The sequence below is a fragment of the Mobula birostris genome, chromosome 7 (assembly GCF_030028105.1).
Source record: "Mobula birostris isolate sMobBir1 chromosome 7, sMobBir1.hap1, whole genome shotgun sequence".
Taxonomy (NCBI): domain Eukaryota; kingdom Metazoa; phylum Chordata; class Chondrichthyes; order Myliobatiformes; family Myliobatidae; genus Mobula; species Mobula birostris.
In genome coordinates this window covers 64,312,618-64,335,328 of record NC_092376.1, presented here as the reverse complement: position 1 = coordinate 64,335,328, position 22,711 = coordinate 64,312,618, and the positions used below count along the sequence as shown (strand labels likewise).

Genomic DNA, 22,711 nt, shown 5'->3' with positions numbered 1-22,711 from the left:
TTGCCGATAACACAACTATTGTTGGCAGAATCAATTGTTACAACAATTGTTGGCAGGTAGATCAGATTGTTGTAACAGCAAACTTGTACTCAATGTCAATAAGACTAAGGAATTGATTGTGGACTTCAGGAAGAAGTCAAGGGAACATGTACCAATCCTTGTGGTCGAAGATGGCGTCGGCATACATTGGTGACTCTCTGTGGGCTGCAGGAAATTGTACCAGTTTTCCTCGCAAATAAACTCATTTTGAACTATTTTTGCTGCAATCTACAGCATGTAAATTTGATCTTAACAACTGACTACGAAATTACATCAATGATCTGCAGATCTCATGTTCGACGGTTAAGTTCAGAGCAATTAAGTGTGGCGCCTTTAAGGGTCAATGCCATGGCTGAAAACATGGCAGGAGAGGTGGGATTCAAACCAGGCTGAAGATTAGAGGGATAAGGCCTCCTGCACCTAGCATTTTGTTGGTGAATGTACAGTCACTGGAAAATAAGATTGACGATCTTAGGCTGCTGTATCAGAGGCAGATGAGGCAGATCTCAGTTGTTTGTTGCACTGAAATTTAGGTAAATGCAGATACACCGGATGCAGTGATACGATTCACAGAATGGATCAAACCGTGAACTCTGGAAAGGAAAGAGGTGGCAGCCTATGCTTTTTAGTCGATTCTCATTGGTGCACAGACATTAGGTTATGTCAAATTCTTGTTCCCCTGCCTTAGAACAACTAATTAAATGTAGACCATTCTGTTTTCCTTGCGAGTTCTCATCTGTGATCCTGACCGCAGTTTACATACCAGCAGCAGCCGATTATAAGCAAGCACTCACGAAACTGCACGATGTTGTCTGTAACAAGAAACAGCTCATCACAACGCATTTCAAATTATATTTGGTGGCTTTAACCAGCCCTGTTTGAAGAAAACCCTGCCCAATTATCACCAGCACGTAACCTGTTGCATCAGAGGTCCCAACACACTGGACCACTCCTACACTACGATAAGGAATGCCTAATGTTCCTTCCTGAGGCCACATTTTGGCAAGTTGGATGATTTGGCCGTACTCCTACTACCTGTATACAGACAGAGCCTAAAGAGCAAGGCTCCAGAGATCAAGACAATAAAGGGGTGGTCGTGGGAGGCTGAGGAACAGTTACTGGATTGTCTTGAGTCAGTGGTCTGGGCCGTGTTCAAGAACTTGTCTGAGGACCTGAATGACTACACCAAGGTTGTTACAGACCTTCTTAAAACAGCTGTGGTTAAGTGTGTTCCTACGAAATCGTTCACTGTTTTCCCCAATCAGAAGCCTTGGATTCATTGTCACAGGCAGCTGTGGAAGCCGGGCCATTGCGTGTGGACAATCCACTTCAGGGGTGCGTGAAAAGAGCTTTTTAAATCAGGGCAGCGATCGAGGTTTTGAAGGCAGAGTTTCGTGGCAGTTTTTCTGATTTGAGGAGCAATCAATCAGCAAGAAGTGATGTGTTAGAAAGGGCCAATAAGAATAATTCAAGTGCAAGTGGAGCAGCCATTCTTCTGGAATGTACCAGTGTTCTAAATGGCTTTGGCTCATCAAGCTTGGGTGAGGTACGTTGCCTTCTAAGTTCTCTCTGTCATTATTTGTTCATTCCTCATCTTTTAGGGTATAGTAGATTAGTGAGACTGGCTCCAGGGGCAGTGTTCTGTACTCTTTCTGGGATGTGGGAGGTCTGGGAGATTGGAGTTGAGAATCGGGTCCTGAAGTGTGTGAGGTTACCATTACTAGGGAGAAGGTTCTTGGGAAACTGAAAGGTCTTCAGGTAGGTAAGTCACTTGCACCTCAAGTTGTACACTCCCAGGTGCTGAAGGAGGTGGCTGAAGAGATTGTGGAGGCAATAGTAATGATCTTTCAAGAATCACTAGATTCCTAAATGGTTCCAGAAGATTGGAAAATTGCAAATGTCACTCCATTCTTCAAGAAGGGAGAGAGGCAGAAGAGAGGAAAGTATAGGTCAGTTAGTCTGACCTTAGTGGTTGGAAAGATGTTGGAGTTGATTATTAAGGATGAGGTCTCAGGGTACTTTGAGGCACATGGTAAAATAAACTGTTGTCAGCATAGTTTTCTCAAGGGAAAATTTTGCCTGACAAATCTCTTGGAATTCTTTAAAGAAATAACAAGCAGGATAGACAAAGGAGAATCAGTTGATGTTGTGTATTTGGATTTTCAGAAGGCCTTTGACAAGGTGCCACACATGGGGCTACTTAAGCTACAAGCCCATGGTATTACAGGGAAGATTCTAGCATGGATGAAGCAGTGGCTAATTGGTAGGAGGCAAAGTGTGGGAATAAAAGGAACCTTTCTGGTTAGCTGCCAGTGACTAGTGTTCTACAATGGTCTGTGTTGGGACCACTTCTTTTTATGTTGTATGTCTATGATTTGGATAATGGAATTGATAGCTTTATTGCAAAGTTTGCAGACGATTTGAAGATAGTTGGAGGGGCAGGTAACCTTGAGAAAGTAGAGAGGCTACAGAAGGACTTAGACAGATGAGGAGAATAAATTTTACTTTGAACTTTCTCATCGAGGGGTCAGCAGTGGAAAGAGTGAGCAGTTTCAAGATTCCTGGTGTCAACATCTCTGAAGATCTCTCCTGAGCCCAGCATTTTGATGCAGTTACGAAGAAGGCACCTCAGTGGCTGTATTTCATTAGGAGTTTGAGGAGATTTGGTATGTCAGCAAATCTGTGGAGAGCATTCTAACTGGTTGCATTGCATCACCATCTGATGTGGAGGGGCCACTGCACAGGAACAGAAATAGTTGCAGAATTTTGCAAACTCAGCCAGCTCCATTATGGCCACTGTCCTCCCGAGCATCAAGGACAGATTCAAGTGGTGATGCTTCAAAGAGACGGCATCCATTATTAACATGCCCTCTTCTCATTATTGCAACCATCGAGAGGTAAAACAGGATCCTGAAAACAGACACTCAATGTTTTGGGAACAGCTGCTTCTGCTCTGCCATTAAATTTCTGAACGGACGATGAACCAACCCGTGAATGCTGCCTCATTATTTTGCTGTCTTTTTACACTATTCATTTAATTTAACTTTTGCAAATGTTTCTTCTTATAGTATTTTGTATGTATTGCACAGTAGTGCTGCCACAAAATAACAAATTCCATGACATGGATCAGTGATATCAAATATGATTCTGATGTTATTAATAGTCAAACATACTTATTTCATTTTAAAAATATCTGGTGCACAATAATATACACTCAGTGGTCACATTATTAAGTACACCTGTACCTCTTTAATGCAAATATTTTATCAGCCAATCATGTGGCAGCAACTCGTTACATAAAAGCAAGCAGACGTGGTCAAGAGGTTCAGTTGTTTCGACCAAACATCAGAATGGGGAAAGAAGTGTGATCTCAGTGACTTTGGCCATGTAATAATTGTAGCTGCTGATCTGGGATTTTCACGCACAACGGTTTCTGGAGTTTGCAGAGAATCGTGAAAAAACTTTAAAGTATCCAGTGAGTGCCAGTTTTGTGGTCAAAAACACCTTGTTAAGGAGAGAGGTCAGAGGAGAATGGCCAGACTGGTTAAAGCTGACAAGGAGGTGACAGTAGCTCAAATAACCACATGTTCATTACACAGTGGTGTGTAGAAGTGCATAACATGTCAAACCTTGAAGTGGGTGAGCTACAGCAGCAGAAGACCAGAGACACACATGCAGGGTAGAGGAGGTAGCTCATAAAGGGTCCACTGAGTAAATTCACCATTTCCATTGGAAAATTACAAAGGGAAAACGCAGAATCCAGGTTTGGTTTTCAAACCCATGCACATTCCTGACTCTTGGTGGTGTGGATCCCAAACCTGGTTGCAGCTGAATACTGATAAGAATGGCAGTAAAGTTTAGATTCTCATTATTACCAGCAAAAACACTATTTTTGTGTTTATATGCAATTACCATAATAGGCAAGGTTCTGATGATCATTTTGTAATCATGTTGATAGTTAACTTTATCATGATCATAATCTGAATCCACTGACAGTATATTTCTTGCAGGTACGCTTCCTAAGCAGCCATTTTTACCAGGCTTAATCATTATCTACTTTAATTTGTACTCTGACTTAAAGATTTTTGGTTCTGTTTCTAGGTGATGTATCTGAATTTAAAAATAATCAAATACTTTAAATAGCCCCTACTTTCAAAGGAAGCTCATTTTTGTGTAGTCATTACAGTAATGTTAAAAAGCATGCAAACATTTCTTGCTTACATCATAATGCCACAAACAATAAATGTATTTATAAATAATTGTATTTTGCTCTTCACATGATTCATATTGGCCGAGGCATTATTATCCTTTTTCAGTGATGTTATTGGACATTTTGCATCCATCTGAGAAGACACATGTTTCACCTTTCTTAGAGATTGCATGAAAGTTCGATGGTGTTCGGATTCTTAACTCTTGACCTTCTGATGGAATGGCAGCACTGCTCATGCAGCACCAAGACCAATGCTAGCTTTGATGTTCTGACTCTAAATTATACCAATCTCTTATTTTGCAGGCAACAAGATTGATTTAGCAGAGAAACGAGAAGTGTCCAGAGAGAGGGGTGAAGAATTTTCAGAAACTCAGAATATGCATTACCTGGAGACTTCGGCGAAAGAGTCGGACAATGTTGAGAAACTGTTCCTTGACCTTGCGTGCCAGTTGATAGGTGAAGCAAAACAGCACACTCTGGTCAATAATGTAGCATCTCCTTTGCCTGGTGAAGGCAGAACCATCAGCTACTTGAACTGCTGCAACGTTAATTAGGCGTGAACACCAACCATTAAGTTCAGCTGATGTTTTGCAAGGGTATTTTGTAGGTGAAAGAAACCTCTGCATTTCTTACCTATTGACCAAAGCTTGAGGTTATTTTCTGGGTTTCAGCATGGTAGACTGATTTAAAAAAAGCAGACAAATTGGAAAGCTTTTATGCTCCAGATTGCCCAGGTAAAAGTAACAATACAAGATCTAAACATTTAAAAAAATATCTTCAAAACTTTGCTGTGCTTTGAATTAGCTTTACCAGTGCTTACTTGTAGCACAGAACTTGCCATTTTATTGCTGCTTAAACAATGAAGGCTTGTATTAATAGTTAGGAGTAATTTGAAGTATAGAAGGTACAATATTTGGATTTGCTTTTAACTATTCATGGTGCCGTGCTCCACACAATATATCAGCGCTAGACTTTTTAAAAAAAAAAAATTGGATTATCCATCACTGAAAATTTATTTAGGTAGTTAATATAATTGGAAGTAGCCAGTTTTATCATCCCTGCATGTTGTTGCCATTAAGCTCTTTTATTTAGCTCTAAGAAATTTTGCCACTCCTACAAAATTTGGTTTTCATGTGTGTAACTCGTTTTTATTCTCATTCTGCAAATATTACAGTTTGAGCTAATTACAGTTTCACTGAACAGTAGGTGTTGTGTTCCTGTTCTAGTTTAAACCATGAGGTTTGGATCTCAATCTATGTTACATTTTGTTTGAAGGTGATCAGGGAAGATTTTACCCATGGGTTGTGTAGCATAATCATGATTCAAAACTATTAATTCATGCGAATTTTGCTACACATCACAAGATCTTCCCTACATATTATTTAACTATTTCCTCCAATTATTATACAGGCATTTCTGAAGATGACAGCTCCTGCTGGGATACACCATTTACTGATAGTGTTCATCTGCCCAAGGGAACTTAAACATGCATTTCTGTAGACATCAACACATTCTCTCATGGTATGACGACATCATAACTTCCATGCATAGTATTAATATAATCAACATCAATTATGTATTGATTTGGGAAAAGAACTTTAATCCTATTATGTGTTTGCATTTCAAGCTAGAGAACGCTATAGTCAGTAATGGCCTTGTACACAGTTCTTACTGACACAACAAGGATGAAGCATTAGACCTAAAACCTGTGTAGTTTCTTGCAGCCCAGTCTAAGTTATGTTGGCTGATACTTAAACATTAGCCTATTGTAACATACGGAATGTGAAGGAGGCATTAATCATCAATTTTTTTCTGCAGAAAATTCTGGTCATCTTTCAATTAACTACAGTATATTTATACCACAGTCTCCAATTGAAAGTATCATTACGGGGGGAAAAAAGCTGGAAATTTACCCGAAATGAACTAAATTTTTATATTCCACACAGCAGGAATTCAAATAAAAACACTGCAGGTATGCAAATAACAGCAACATATTTATATTAAGTTATAATGAAATTAGGACCACAGCTGATCAATTTTATGGTAGTTCCCGGTTTAGGATACATATTCAAATAATAGAGAAGGCAAATCAATATTTCTCTGAACTTTTTAATCTTAATTCTTAGCAACCACATTATGACATCCGAGTACAGGTCCTTGTGAGTAGTCAATAAGTACTTTCCAATATCTTGCTTGATTATATTTCGTCTTGTAATCCATCAGTTATTGTGTTCCTAAAACTTCATTATCTTGTGATACTTTGAGAACATTTAAAAAATTTTTCTTCACTCTGTTATTACAGTTATGAAATAGCAATTAACCAGGGCTGTTTCAGGAAATTAAATTATTATTTTCTTTGCAATCATTTCCTATGAGCACATAACATGCTTTTTTACATAGTCTCCTTTTCTAAGGTATTAGCACATTAGTAATAATCTTTTTACTCTAGTAAAATAAAATTAAATAATGAGAACATTGCAGAATACTATGGAGCTCTCTAATCACTGTGCATCATTTACTGCCAATGTTGTGAAAACAGTAGCAACATCACCAGTTGTTTTATATGTCTTTGCACTTTACATCAAATTAACAGCCTGGGGTTGTTGATTTATTCCCAAACATTGATCTTTTCTATATTTGAAACAACTTGCTGTGCCATGGGAAAATTCTGAAGTACTTGTTTTTTTTTTGCTTGTGGCACTAGCAGAAGCTACATTCCATTTTGGTTTTTTTCTTCCCATTTTTGAAATGTAGGATGGTGCCATTAGGACCCGCTGATGTAGGGTTGTATTTTCCACACAACATTTAGCTAAAATGTCATTTACTTGATATAATATAACCATGTGAAATACCTTCACAAGCTTTCTACTATATTTTGTATCTAGATGTATTATATGATGAATAAAGGATTGTTTTTATTTAAACTAACACTACTCTTGCAATAGAGCACAACTCTAGAGAGAGCTTGACAGAGAACAGTAATGTGGGAATCATTGAATCTAGACATGCTAAATCCTTGCAAAAATATTGACAGCTAAAAGTATTAATTAACAATGCTACTTTATTGAAATGATTGATAATTTGATGAAACTGAGCTTTGCAGTGAGTTATAAGTTGCACCTGAAAAAAGGCTGTTATACACAGTGCTTCATCTGAGTTACATCACGGCTTTGATAATTGCACAATGCACACAAAACTGGTCCATTGATGACTGATTTTAACTTTCTGATAGAACTGAAGCTGGTTGAGAAAGCATCAGACAATTTTTCCATAGCATACACAATATCTGTACAGCAAAATCCATTTCTAAATGAAAAGTATTTGTCAAGTAAACAGTGGGGAAAAAGAACTTCTAATACATTGTTCCAATATGTTTTCTGTAAATATCATAGCTTCAATATTAAGAACATAATTTGCATATTGTATTATTTTAATTGTTTTGATTTATTATTAATTGTGTAGAGATATTATTAAAGTTCTCAATGACGCATTATATTCTGTGAGAAAATCCCAAATTTCAAACTGCTTTAAATTTATAGTTTGGGTTGAAATAAATCATCCTTTTTAAATTGTGCATGTTCATACTGCTGTTTGGGAACAAGTTAAATTATTCATTGGCTTTCCCTCTCACTGTCCACTGTCACCCAAACATGGGGTAAATGCTGCAAGCGATTTTAAAATGCTGCTGTCCACAAGTATTTACACAAACAAAGGAATTCTTTACTGTCAAACTATTTTCAAAAGCAGTAACAACCTGTACAAACTCTTAATCTTATTGAGCCTTTTGGTAAATGTGCAATTTAAAAGAAACTTTAACTGTTTGCTATTATCAATAAATGAAAATGTGAATGTTGATCTGGAAATAGAATATAATTTAGTGTTTTAATACTTTTACATGTAAATGAGAAATGTATAGCCCTTTCCTGAACATTTCATATATTGGATCCTGAATTAAATTAATGAAAGTACAGCTGGTGATGTCATGCATTTACCAGTATAATGGTGAAAGCAAAGAGAATAGTCAGCACCACTTTGGGTTGGGAGGTGGTATCTGGTTGAAAACGTAGAGAGGTAAAATTTGTCAGTAAAAATGTATTGTTGACAGTTTTTTGCTGATATTTGGGCATCTCTAGAGAAAATGGAAATTTTGTACAGGCTGTCACTGTTTTATTTTTTAAAAATGTGAGATTTAGTTGGCTGTGCAATAACACCAGCCATTTTCTGTTCATGACTTTGGCACAATAATGTTCTTGATATGGCACTAAAGCTAAAAGTACAGAACAACTGGCAAAATTTTAACTACAATGCTAACAGGTGCTTGTAGATCAGTACATTTGCGATCGCATTGTAAGAATCTCCAAACTGTGAATAGTTGTAATCTAAGAAATACATAAATGTTTTTCATGTGAACCTAATGGTGCTGTTATTTGGAATGAAGAATGTTAGTAACTAATAGTTTGGTATAACTAATTTGAAAAGAATGTAAATCTTGTGTTAAACTGAACAAAATGAATGTGTTTTTGCCACATTTGTTGTCTCATTCTTTACCTTTTTTTAAATTTTGCACTCAAAAGTATTGACAACAAATTTTTACATTTAAGCAGAGTTTTCATGTTTTAATGGCCCGTTAGTTTAAGAATTTGACCCATCTGGAATAAATACTTGAAGAGATACATGCATTATGAATCTGGGGAGAAACAATCTACACAAGTGTGTTGCTGACTGTGTTTCTACAGATGGTTAATTGTAATCTCTTTTATAAGCCAAAACAGTTATGCTAGGAAGTACTGAAATCAGTTGTTTTTTATCTGTTAATGCTTATCAATACTGAATACTGTTTCAACATTTTTCTCTCCCCTTTTCACAAGACATCATTTTCTCGATGGGACATTATTGTACAGGTGTTACTGATCTTACATCAAGATCTTTTCCTGTGTTGTAAATCTAGACTCTGCTGGGTTATCTTGGGAAGTCTACAACCAACCCTGACATTGCTGTGCACTTTCTCCAAACATCATCCCATGGTATGCAGAAAGAGCAAGAATATTGGAACAAGATGTTTGGGACTTCTACCTTGCTAAGATAGTGGATTACACTCTCTCTGTCTTAATAGCCACTGCACACAAATTTGACACCTGATCTGAGGCCGCCCTGTCCTTTATAATCGACAGAGGAGAAAGCGTTCTCTCATAAGTTGACTATTATTTACCATCAAAACCAATAATCTGATTTTTGTATGTTTATAAAAAGAAGCTTCCACGGGTGGATTGGAGTGAAAACTAGAAACACTTGATTACATTTGTCAGATGGGCAGAGAGGATGCTTCAGTAGACTGAAGTGAATTAGTCAACAACTGTATTTAATAGAGAATAGGCAACAGCTCCTCGTTTTAAAAAGAATAAATCTTTTTGTCAATGTCCTTTGGGTTTTCTAATGCAATTTTGTTTTTACTGTAATTTATTGGCCAACTTCCCATCCCTATTATAAATTTATATCAGAATCGGGTTCAATGTTACTAGCGTATGTCGTGAAATGTGTTGTCTTTGTAGCTGCAGTACAGTGCAATACATAATACAAAAAACATACCAGTTTTGTGTAACTAGAGAGAAAGAAGTGATTTATTTTAATTTGGATCTCTTTCATTTTAAGTTACTTCATTACTGGTCTCCCCTGCATCATCATCCCTTATTGTCACTTAATTTCTCACAGATTTTCTTTATCCCACCTTCAGTATGGTTTTTTTTTGCAAAATAGGATCAGAAAATTTATGGCACAGAAGGAAGCAGTTTTCCCCATCTTAAAAAGTGCTACTGAACATAATTTCATCCTTTGGCACTTGATCTGTAGCCTTGTGTTTTGAAATGTGATGAGCAATTCAGTCTCTACCACCCTTTCGAGCATAGAATTCCTTGCATTGTCCTCTGCATGAAAACGTTATGCACCTTCCCCGTTTCCCCTTTAATCTTTTTGACCAATAATTTGCCATCTAAAACCTGATGAAGTCTGAATATTTAACCTTCTCCAATGTTGATAAAAACACTATAGCAAAAGCATATGTGTCACAGTATTATTGAACATGAAATTTATGCTAACCCATATAAGCATAAAAGAGCAGTCAACCAAAAAACTTGTTTCAAAGAGCACCTTGAAGACTTGGTACTTGGTACTTTTCTGACAAATAATGTAAGTCATTTAAATTTTTATTTTGAATAGATTTTTAATGGTCTCTGTTCAAATACTTAATTGGTTCAAAGGCTTTTGACAGAAAGTAAGTTTTCAAAAGGTCAGGATCTGATGTGCTGTGGCTTTGGGGAAATTTACGCCAGAGCTGCAAGTGAGGATGAGGAGGAAGAGATTGGGATGTGCAAGGTATTATGGAGGCTTAGGGATGCAAGATGTCATAAGGTTGGATGATTTTTACAAAGGTGGGAAATGATGAACTATGAAGATGAGGATGAGAAATTATGTTGTGCAAAGTGAAGAAGGTGGTCTCAGGATAAGGAAGATTTTGATTAGCTGATAGGTTTTCATAGGAAAATGGCAGATTGAATTTAATCCTGGTAGATATGAAGAAATATGTTTTGGGAGGTCAAATAGGGATAGGACATACACAATGCATAGTAGGGCCTGAAGGAGTATTCAGAAAACATAGCTTTATATAACCAAAGATCCTTGATGGCAGCAAAGGTAGAAAGGGTGATTTAAAGTACAAGGAATGCTAGCCTGCATTAGCCAAAGCATAGAATATAAGAGTAAGGAAGTTATAGTATGGCTTTATGGAGCATTGTTGAGACCACATGTGGAATGTTGTGTGCAGTTTTGGTTGCCTTACAGATTGGATTGAAAACTAGCTGTATAGAAGAGTTGAAATAAGTGAGTCTTTTTCATGTTGCAAGGGTGTAACTAGTTGAGTACTGTGGGGTTCTTGACCCTCAGTTATTTAATATTTACATTACTGCTGTGGAAGAGAGAACAAAATGCAAGCTTCAGTCTGCATGGAAGAGAAGCGAGGAGATTGGAGCTGACCATGTGTATGATTGATATAAGGTAACAGATGGTGAGAGCAAGCAGGTGGCTAAAGACATGGTTTGTTGATCTAAAACATCTATTGTGTTTTCAGTTTTACCTGCACTTCTCAAAGTCATTAACTGCAACAGCACTCAAAACTAAGCAGTGATCATCCTTAATGGATAAAACTACTTGTTTACTGTTCCTGCAGACATCTAGGAAAATGAAATGTACTCCATCAATCTCATGTTGCTTGCAGATGGTGGAAATGTTTTAAGTTGGGAAGTGAGTCACTAACTAACCAGAAGCTAACCTGCACTTGTGGTCTGTTACTTAAAGGTCTGCAGTGAATCAACAGAATATTAATAGGTATTTTGTGATTGTAATGATGTGATATTTCATTTGAGGTGATATCTGTCTGGCATTCGAGTGGCCTGAATATTACTTGTCATATCTGCCCACATGATTGTTGTCCAGTTCTGTGGCATGCAGGTGCAGACTACCTATCTGAAAACTTGTGACTGGAAATGAATATTCTGCTTTTGTTCATGAACATTCCTTCCTTAGCCTGATAATAGAAGGCCATTGATTAACAATTAAAAATAGTTTGATCAAAGACATTGTCTGAACTGACTCCCACATGGTATCCAATGGTCCACCACCAACAACAGACCTTCTGTGCTCTGTGTGACTTAAATCAGTGGAGGTTTTGGTAGTTTCTCAATAAGGGTCCGAACAAAATGAGAATTAGGTGCAAAACATAATATGCAATAGCAGATTTTTTTTGCAAACTATAAATAATGCCTATAAGTTAAGAACATCACCTGAAATGAATGTGACTGAGTCTTAAAAAAATAATAGAACCTTTTGTTTTAAAAATACATCTTTTCCCATTTGTTCTATAGCAACCATTTTTTTAGGGACTAGATGGACAAGCGATGTTCTACAATAGGGTCTAATCCTCTGGTCTGCAAGCAATCCAAATCGGCTAAGGTTCTGTTTGAGAATATGGTCTGGTGACTCTTGCTATTTTATGTTTGTATGAAAATTGTATTAAAACAATTGAAGAATTTACAAACTCATTTTATGAATCTCCACCTCCAGTTCAAATTCCATGCGGAATATTTTGGAGGATCAAGAACCAAGAACCCCAAGAATGTGCTCTGATATGCATAATTACTTAAGTACAGTCATAGGGTAACACAGCATAGAAACAGGTCCTTCCTTCCGCCCATAAGACATGAATAGACTTAGGTCACTTGGCCCATCATTTCATCATGTCTGATTTATTTTTCCCTCTCATTCTATTCTCCTGCCTTCTTCCCATAACCTTTAATATGCTTATTATTCAAGAACCTATCAACCTTCGCTTTAAATATATTCAATGATTTGGCCTCTACAGCTATTTTTGGTAGTGAGTTTCACAGATTGATCAGCCTTTGGTCAAAGAACTAAATCAGTATCTGTTTTAAAGACAAACAACAGGAATTCTGCAGATGCTGGAAATTCAAGCAACACACATCAAAGTTGCTGGTGAACGCAGCAGGCCAGGCAGCATCTGTAGGAAGAGGTGCAGGCGACGTTTCAGGCCGAGAGAGATGTCTTTTTTTTTATCTGAGGCTGTGCCCTCTGGAGTCTTAGACTCTTCCACGACTGGAAACCCCCTGTCCATGTCCACACTATCCAGGCTTTTCAACATTTGATGGGTTTCAATGAGATCCCCTCTCATCCTTGTAAACTCCAGCCCAACTTATCTATGCTGACCAAGATGCCAGTGTAAGCTAGTCCTATTTGTCCAATATCCCTCAAAAAACTTTCTTATATGGAAGCAGAAATAATAATTTTAAATGAAGTATATAGCTAATTTTTGTATGATTTTGTTGTTAAAGCAACAATTTGAAAATATTTTTATTCTGATGTATTTTCACATCCCAAGATGGATCCCAGTAATTTTATCAGGTTTTAACATTTATCTATGTAAGGAGATATTAAAATAGGTAATCAGAAGCTTGGTCAAATTTTTTGAAGAAACATCTTAACGTTAGAGAGGTTTATAGTGGAAACTCTAGAGCTTTGAGACTACACAATGGAAGCGATAGCCACCACTAACAAGCGCTGAAAATAAGTGAAGGGAAAACAGCCAAGAACAGGACATGGCAGAACTCATCGAGGCTTATGAAAGCGAAAGTGAAAGGGTGGGCTTTGGAGGCATTTAAAAATAAAATTTGAAAACCTGAAGCTTTGCTGGAGTTGATGCATATCAGGTAACACAGGAGTAATTAAAAATAAATAATAATGCAGATATTAGAAATCATCAGCAGAATTGATCTGACAAATGTTCTTTGACCCAAAATATTTAACTCTGTTTCCCTCTCTGCAGATACTGCCTGGCCTGTGCAGTGTTCGACATAAGCAATACTTGATCAGATGCGTGCAGCAATATTTTACGTAAACTGAAGTTCGTGGAAGGTGCAAGAATGAGGCTGAGAATAATAGAATAGTCAAATTTTATTAGTGGTAAAGACATAAATGAGTGTCCGCTGGATATGAGCTGAAGTGGGTCTGGAAGCAATGTTACTGGGTGAGGAGGAGGAGGAAGCACCTTTGGGTAGAAGAGATGGTGAACTAAGTTCGGGTGGGGTCACATTGATTATGAGCAAGATTTTATTTACTAGTGTTAGTACTTCCAATTGATATTTTCTAATGTAAATACTGTTCTTGATGTTAAATTTATGATAATTGTTGTGTGTTAATTTCCACCGGTTCCCTATTTTGAGCAAATGGTCAAGGTGCCTGGAATGAGCAGGGGTGAGATTATACATGGAGTCAATCTCCACTATTCATTTGGAGGCTGTGGCCCACATCATGATCAGTAAGTAGATTGAAGGGGATATTTTTGATGCTCAGTTTTGAAACTCAGCATTATGTATTTTTAATTATCATTATTTGTAGCGAGGGAGATGAACTACAAAGAAATAACTGGCAGGAAGGTGAATAATCAGGTAGTGGATTCAGGACTCGGCAAAGACAAACCTTTCAGACCATTTGGCCCTTCAAGTTTGTTCCATGGTTTCATCACGGCTGATTTAACATCCCTCTCGACCTATTCCCCTGCATTCTCCCAGCAAGCTTTGACACCCTTACTAATCAAGAACCTATTAACTTTTGCTTCAAATATACCCAATGTTTTGGCTCCACAGTCATCTGTGGCAATGAATTCCACAGATTCATCACCCTCTAGCTAATAAAATTACTTCAACTCTGTTCTAATGGAACATCCTTTTGTCCTAAGGCTGTCCTCTTCTCTCCCCCCGCCCCCACATTCCATCTGCTACAGGCCCAGAACCAACAAACTCATCATACATTAACCCTTGCATGTCTGGGATAATTCTTGAATCTTTCTAAGATAAGGGGCCCCAAACTGCTCAGAATATTCCAAATGCAGTCTCATCAATGCCTTATAAAGTTTCAACATTACGTCCTTGCTTGACTCTGCTGCAATGGAAACTTACTACATTTGCAATTCACCAACAATGACTAACTAATGTTGAATGAAAAAAATTGTAAGTCATTATACTATGGAAACTTTACTGTATATTTTACTGCTTTTACAGTTTGTTTTTGATATTTAATGAGAATAACTGTGCAAATGTTTTTGCTGCCACCTTGTGGAAAAAGCTTTACTTAATTTTTATTGAAAATGGAAAGTCTTTTAATTAGGAGGTAGGAATTAATGAACCAGTTAGATTTTTACAGCAATCCTGTATCTTCATGATTATTATTATTTGTCCTAACTCTTCTCTCTCTCCCCCCCCCCCCCCCCATTTATTTAAATTAAAGCTTAATTTCCCGGCTCCCATTGTTGTCTTTGATTTTGTGACTTCAATTTATTTGTCCAGGCCCCTATCTTGCTTTCACGAAAATTGAATTGAATTTACCTGATTTCTTACATACTTCACAAACATGAGGAGTAAAAATCTTTGTTACGTCTCCATCTAAATGTACCATGTGCAATCATAGTAATTTATAATAAATATAACAGTCAATGTAATATAGAGTACACTCAGATCAGTGTGAGTTCATCCGTCAGATGGCCCGGTGGAAGAAGCTGTCCTGGAGCCCATTGGTCCTGGCTTTTATATGCGGCAGTAGTGCTTCCCGGATGGCAGCAGCTGGAATAGATTGTGGTTGGGATGACTTGGGTCCCCAATGATCCTACGGACCCTTTTTACACACTTATCCTTGTAAATTCCCTGAATCATGGGAAGCTCACAACTACAGATGCGCTAGGCTGTCTGCACCACAGGGAGGTACAGTTCCCATAAGCAGGCAGTGATGCAGCCAGTCAGGATGTCCCAGTTCCAGTACTGTCCCAGTACTGATTTGTCTTGGATGTGCCAAACTTGAGTGTTTTTGGGCCCTGACTCATTGAGACAAGTGGAGAGATTTTGTCTGATGTTTTGAGTGTACAACTTGAAGAATAGCCAATCTTACACATTCTCTTTGCTCTAAAAATGTTCTCAATTTTAGTCAATGATGACTGGAGTTGATAATGCCACTGCCTATCCAGGGTAGATCAGTGGATTTCTTCTTGGAGATGATTAGAACACAGAACAGTACTTCAGCTCATAATGTTTGCACTAGCCTTGTCACCAATTTAAACTGTGCCTCTGCCTGAATGTGGTCTATATCCCTCCATTTCCTCCCTGTTCACACACCTGTCAAAATTTCTCAGATTTGCTAGTGTGTCTGCTTTCTTCACCTCCTCTGAAAGTGTTTCAGGCACCTACCACTTAGTAAAATAAGTCTTGCCACGGAGCTCTTTTGAACTTTCCCCTTTCACCTTAAAGCCATATTGTCCTAGTATTTGACATGTCCATTAGATGCTCTTCCTGTATCCAACACGCAAACAAAATAGTGTTCCTCTGGGACCAAGGTGCAAAACATACACAGCAGAAGGCATACAGTACATTCAAGATAGCAGGCACATATAGGCGCGCAAAAAAAAAAGCCCAAGTCCCTGAGTGACATGTCCTGCAAATTTGTGGTGTGCTTCCCAACAGACTGCAGCCAAATACACATGCAATCCAGCTTGTCATTCCACCGCTCAAACACTGGAGGGAGCAATGCCAGGAGAGGGCAGCCCCCAACTGAGAATGGACACCACATTACACTGCCTCTAGTGTTCCCTCTTCTGGATGGCAGTAGCGGGGGCTTGAGGCCTAGTCTTCGCTACAACCAAGGGCAGGACTAGGCTCCCCTGCCATCTATCATACCACCAAACAAGGGAAACAGGCCTGCAGCATCCTACATTATCAATGTTCAACAGGGCCTTACCATTGCGAGAGAAACATCCAAGACAATCATCAGTGGTTACACTGCAGGCTGCCTTTGCATACCAACTCAGATGCCTTCCTGTAGCAGGCAGCAACATGGTCTGCACTAAGTCCACCTCCTCCACCAGCAAGTAGCTCATTGCTGGGGTAGTCCCCAAAAGTTCTTGGAGTCCAGCAATGTCTTGGGATCATAAAAGACATTTAAAAGACATTTTTAAAAAGATGGAAACACCTTTAGTTAGCCCCTGAGAGGCCACTGTATCCGAGCGCGCCACCATCTTATTGGTGGAGGACAATACATTGTTAATGACAGTACCCATAATAGTGTTCATGTACAGAGGAATCTGGGAAGGCCAAGTCCATAGCTTCCTCAGAATGGCTGCATAGGTTGATAGGGTGGTAAAGAAGGCAGATGAAGAAGGCATGTTCGACATTACTAGTTGAGGTATTGAGTTCAAGAGTCAGAAAGTTGCATTGCAGCTTTGTAGAACTCTGATTAGATCACACCTGGGTTATTGCATTCAGTTCTGATCACCCTATTACAGGAGGCTTTCGAGAGGGTGTAGAAATTTATGATGATGGTGCCCGGATTAGAGGGCATATATGGTATGAGGAGAAGTTAGACAAACTTTGATTGTTTTCTCTGGAATGGTGGAGACTGACAGGGATGCCTGATAAAAGTTTGAGAGGCATAAAGAGAATAGAAAGCAGTAAAAGCCAGCATCATTTTCCCCTGGAGCAAAATGTCTAATACTAGAGGGCATGCATTTAAGGTGACACAGGTAAATTCAAAGGAGGTATGAAGAACAAGTGGTTTTAAACAGAGTGGTGTGTGCCTGAAATGCAATGCTAAGAGTGGTATTGGAGGTAAAAAATTATAGAGACATTTAAGAGGCTCTTAGATGGGCACCAAAATTTGTAGAGAATGGAGGAATATGGACAACATGTAAGCAGGAGGGTGTAAGTTTTGTTAATATTTAATTAGTTTAATAAGTTTGGCATGTTGTAAGCCATAGGGCTTGTTCCTGTGCTGTACTGTTCTGTGTTCTACACACAAACCATCAAATGTAGCCTGACCAATGTTTTATGGAGCTGCAAAAGGACTTACCAACTTTTTTACTCAATAACCTGCCTGATGAAGACAATCATGCAACCCTGTCTACTTGTGTTACCACTTGCTGGGAACCATGGACCTGTATCCTAAAATCCCTGTACACTTTAGTACTCCTGCCATTTACTATATGCTTTCTTACATTTGATCTCCCAAAGTGGATCATCTTACATGTCCTAATTAAACTCAATCTGCCATTTCTCTGCACATATTTGCAGCTGATCTATATCCTGCTGTATCCTTTAACAACCTTCTTCACTGTTCCCAGTTCCACTAATTTTTGTTTCGTTTGCAAACTTGATCAGCTCATCGACACTTCCATCAAAATCATTCATAGATTAGAGGTCCCAGCACTGATCCTTCTGGAACAGTAATGGTCAAAAATGTCCCATCAGAATAATACCCTTCTGGCATTGACAAGCCAATTTTGAATCCAATCTACAAATCTCCATGGATCTCACATAACTTAATATTCTGATTAGACTATCATGAGTGATGTTGTTGATAGCTTTACCAAATCCATGACACAATATCCACTGCTCTACCCTCATTACTTTTGTCCCACCAGAAAAATATTTCCCGAGTTTTGAAGATGTGACCTACTCCATATAATTCCATGTTATCCCTATTAAGTCTATGCTTTTCAAGATGTGGGCACTTCCTACCACAAAAATCTCTTCCAATAGTTCTCTTATGATTGATACATGGCTGATTCAATATTTTCTACCACCCTTAAATAAAGAATCTGCATTATTTTATCTTCAGTCCTCTGCGACCTCTTTTAGACTAAAGAGGATACAAAGTGCTCTATCAAGGTCTCAGCAATCTCCCATCTTAATAACCCGAGTCTAAACCCTAATGGCTCTGGGACATGTCTATCTTAATGCTCTTCAGGAGCCTGAGCATATTATTGCTACAATTTTCTCACTTATTTTGTAAAGATCCACCTACATACACCCTCTTGCCCGCTCTTCCCTTCAACATGATCATGGCTGATCTTCTGCACCACTTTGACGCACTCGTCCAATAGCCTTGATTTCCATAATGTAGGAGCCATGTATCTATTTTCTCTCTGTATTGTATTTTGTTTAAGACTCTATTGTATTTTGTTGGCACGTGGCCAAGTGGTTAAGGTGTTGGACTAGTGATCTGAAGGCCACGAGTTCGAGCCTCAGCCGAGGCTGCGTGTTGTGTCCTTGAGCAAGGCACTTAACCATACATTGCTCCTGCAGGTTTATAGCCCAGCAGCGGCGGTTGGTGCAGTATGGACAAGACAAGACTCCCTGCCAGTACATAGACTCTCCAACAGCAAGCCTCATGTACTGCCTGCTTGCTGCCGACACACGGAACTGAACTCTTTTCGGACTCAGTCTGAACTGCGGAGGATGGGGAAGAGGTCTGGCCCCTGCACATATAGCATGCAGGCCCACCGGTGTGTGGATGTGCCCTGGTGCTCGTGAACTAGATCCCCAGCAAGGTAAATAGACTCACTGCCTTGTGGGCAGCCTCAGGGGAGAAAAAGCTACAGGAGTAAATCCCAGACAGCAAAGCCGGAGAGGAGCCTCTAAGGTGGCTAGATGTCATTGAACATTCTTCCAGCAACTTCTGCAGCCAAGCTGGTGCCAAATGAATTGCTTCATAAACTTTCCTTTGGACTATACTGGTGAGGCCAAGAGGGGGGATCTTGAGGACTGGGTATTTCAGGATCTCCATACCTTCTGCCCAGGCTTGTGATGATGATAAAGTAACAGCTACATTTTGTCAACAAAAAAGTTATACCGAATGAACACCAGTCTATAGCTAAGGATGGCCTCAAACTTGTTGGCAAAATTGAAATTGCAACACTGAGAAGCCTGCACATTGGCAACCCAGACAGCTCGCGGCGAGTAAACAAGCTTTTGTTGAATCATGTTGTGAATTTATGGTCTGAAAGGTCAGTGCTGCCTGCGCATTGGGCACCATTGCTCAATCATGTGGCAATTGCTTTATCACTTTGTTTTACTAAAGTGTTGAAATACTCCAGTTACAACATTTGAATTGAAGACTGTTTGCTCGGTCTGGTTGTAAGTGCTGTTGACGTGCAGATAGTTTGCTTGTTGATTACGTTAATTGAATTGAATATCACTGATGCTGTGGGCAAATGAAGAGTTAATTATGAGTTGTGTAACTAGAGTAAGTAACATGAGTGTATTGAAGCATGGAATTACACCAACGACCCTGCATTTGGGGCTTGCAAAAGAGAAATTAAAGCTAAAACTAAGGGTAATCCAATTGAAAGTCCTCAAAAGGAGTATGAAACAAATATGAAAAAAATTTAAGGTTTAATACAATCTATTAATGATCTTTTGAAAACTAAAGAAATGCCTTACAAGTGCAATCTTGCCTTGAGGATTTGACTGATCTCTGAAGCTGTTGCTTCAGAGCTATAGCATGTGATTAGTAACATCATATTCTAATCTTATTACTTCACAAGCTTGAGAAGGAAGAATAAAACAGATGTTTTTTCAAGCACTGGTTATTCTTGTAGTGCATTCAGAATCAGGCATGATTATCACTGGCATGTGTCGTGAAATTTGTTAACTTAGCAGTTCAATGCAATACATAATATGAAAGAAAAAATAATAAATAAATCAATCAATTACAGTATATATATATATTGAATAGATTAAAAATCAGACAAAAAAAGTGAAGTAGTGTTCAAGGGTTCAATGTCCATTCAGGAATCAGATGGCAGAGGGGAAGAAGTTGTTCCTGAATCAGTGAGTTTGCCTTCAGGCTTCTGTACCTGATGGTAACAATGAGAAACGGGCATGCCCTGGGTGCTGGACGTCCTTAATAATGGACGTTGCCTTTCTGAGACACCACTCCTTGAAGATGTCCTAGGTACTTTGTAGGCTAGTACCCAAGATGGAGCCAACTAAATTTACAACCTTCTGTAGCTTCTTTCAGTCCTGTGCAGGAGCACCTGCATACCCGAGTGATGCAGCCTGTCAGAATGCTCTCCACAGAACATCTACAGAAGTTTTGAGTGTATTTGTTGACATACCAAATCAATTTGCGGGGATGTGAAACAATGGTTGAACCAAACATGTTATATTGAAGGTTATGTTGCTGCAATAAGTGAATGTGTCTCACCTTCCTTCAATGTTTCTCAAGTTCCAAGGAATGTTTTGACTGTGCATACAGCTGAAGACCCACAAGATGACAGACTTGCAACAGCGTGTCAAGTGTCAGCACTAAAAGTTCTGCTGCAGGCAGAGCAGCTTCTGTGTCTAATATCTCCTCTGCATGCATTAAAATGGAGGCTGACTTAGCTGCATTTATTGCATGGCGACAATTAATGCCATGCTGGAAGAGCAAGAGGGAACAGCTGCAGAAAAGGAAGGGGCAGCTTAAGTTGCAGGAAGAAATTGCCACACAGGTGGCCAAAATTAATGTGGTAAGGGCTTCAAGAGTGGCGAGTGCTAAAGGTGCTCCAGTAGGACCATCATACGGTGTGATTTCCAATATTGATAGAGCACAGAACAAAACTAACACACTCAATGTCAATGTTGGATTCATTTGTTTCTCAAGAGCTAGTTCAGGGTATTTACTCTCTGCCTGCACAAAGGAGACACTCTGAGCCCATGTCATATTCAACAGCTCAAAGGGCTTTGCCACAACTGTGTCCACTGTGAGAAGTAAAGCTAAAATTGAACCTGGAACGAACGGAAAGGAAATGGTCTCATCAGCTAAAAGGGTTTGTCTGTTCTGCAAGGGTAAGCATACATTGGATATGTGTTCTCAGCTGGAGAAAGTGGCGCATAGCAAGAAGATTGCCTTCCCAACGAAAAATGGTGTTTGCTTTTGCTGTTGGTGTTCAGGATACATCAGCAAGTGTTACAGGAAGCATCTTTCATGCAAAGTATGCAGTGGAAAGCATCCCTGCATACTTCATATTCACTCTAACGAAAAGGGTGCAGAATCGAGACAAGCTTTGGCGGAATCAGACACAGTTGTGTCCCTGTAGTACTCTGGTATCTAATGGCCTTACAGGGGCTGGCAATCATGATTGCAAATTCCCATAGTTCCAGTACAAGCAAAATCTAAGGAAGGTGACAAAACAGTGGTTCTACTTTCCTAGAACAAGAAAGTACAGCAGTGGGCCTCATGAATAAGCTCAACTTCACAGGAAAAGGGACATGCACTCCTTTATGCATCATGGGTCAAGAGAAGATTATGAGTAGCTACATTGTCACAGGATTGGAAGTGGCTGACTTAGATTGTGAAAACTAATGTCTATATGCAGGAAAGAATGCCTGTCCACAAAGGGAACTTTCCACTTAAGAGGTATTGCTAGGGATAGTTTCACCTGAAACATGTCCATTACTCAGAGATTGACTCAGAAATTGAGCAGCTGAAAGGGACAAAAGTGCTAAAGCATTGGAGCCATGGTAAATGATTCACAGTATTAATGATGCAATTAGAACAATGTGGGGTTAGACTGTGAATGGACAACTGAAAGGAGATCATGTTGATGGAAGAGACTGTGCATGACTAGAGCTGACAGTTAACAGGATCTCATTTTTTAAACTTGGGTGAGCTTTGGCAGAAGGCAGAGTTCACGGAATGCAGTCAGGATGAACAACATGGTTTGTCAAGAGAAGATCACAAGTTCATGGAGCTGGTTACAAATTCTACAAAAATGGTGCATGGCCACTACCAGATTAGTTTCCCTTCGAGAAAGGAGACTAACATGTCAAATAATAGAAAGATTGCTGAACAGTGTGCTGTAACTCTTCGGACAAGGCTTAAGAAGGATTTGTCATTTCATACTGCCTACACTGCTTTCATAGAGGATGTCATCTTCAAAGGTTTTGCTGAAAGAGTTCCAGGAGAGGATCTGGAACACGGTGATGGGAAAGTCTGGTGCTTACCACACAAGAAAAGGGAAACTTTGTGTTGTGTTTGACTCTGGAGCGATGTTTCAGGGAATATGACTTGATGCTCAGCCTTTACAGGGACCAG

The 22,711-nt window shown here is 39.0% G+C and overlaps 1 protein-coding gene across 2 annotated transcripts in view; it reads left to right on the top strand.

The window, feature by feature from the left end:
* The window catches only part of rab30 (RAB30, member RAS oncogene family), a 70,805-nt gene extending 63,762 nt beyond the window's left edge, over positions 1-7,043 (top strand). For both annotated transcript variants that reach the window (XM_072263302.1, XM_072263304.1), the window contains one exon: positions 4,553-7,043. In XM_072263302.1, coding sequence (XP_072119403.1) covers positions 4,553-4,803 — 251 coding nt within the window. In that variant the 3' untranslated portion in view covers positions 4,804-7,043. The remainder of the gene's footprint in view (positions 1-4,552) is intronic.
* Positions 7,044-22,711: the final 15,668 nt, after the last annotated feature.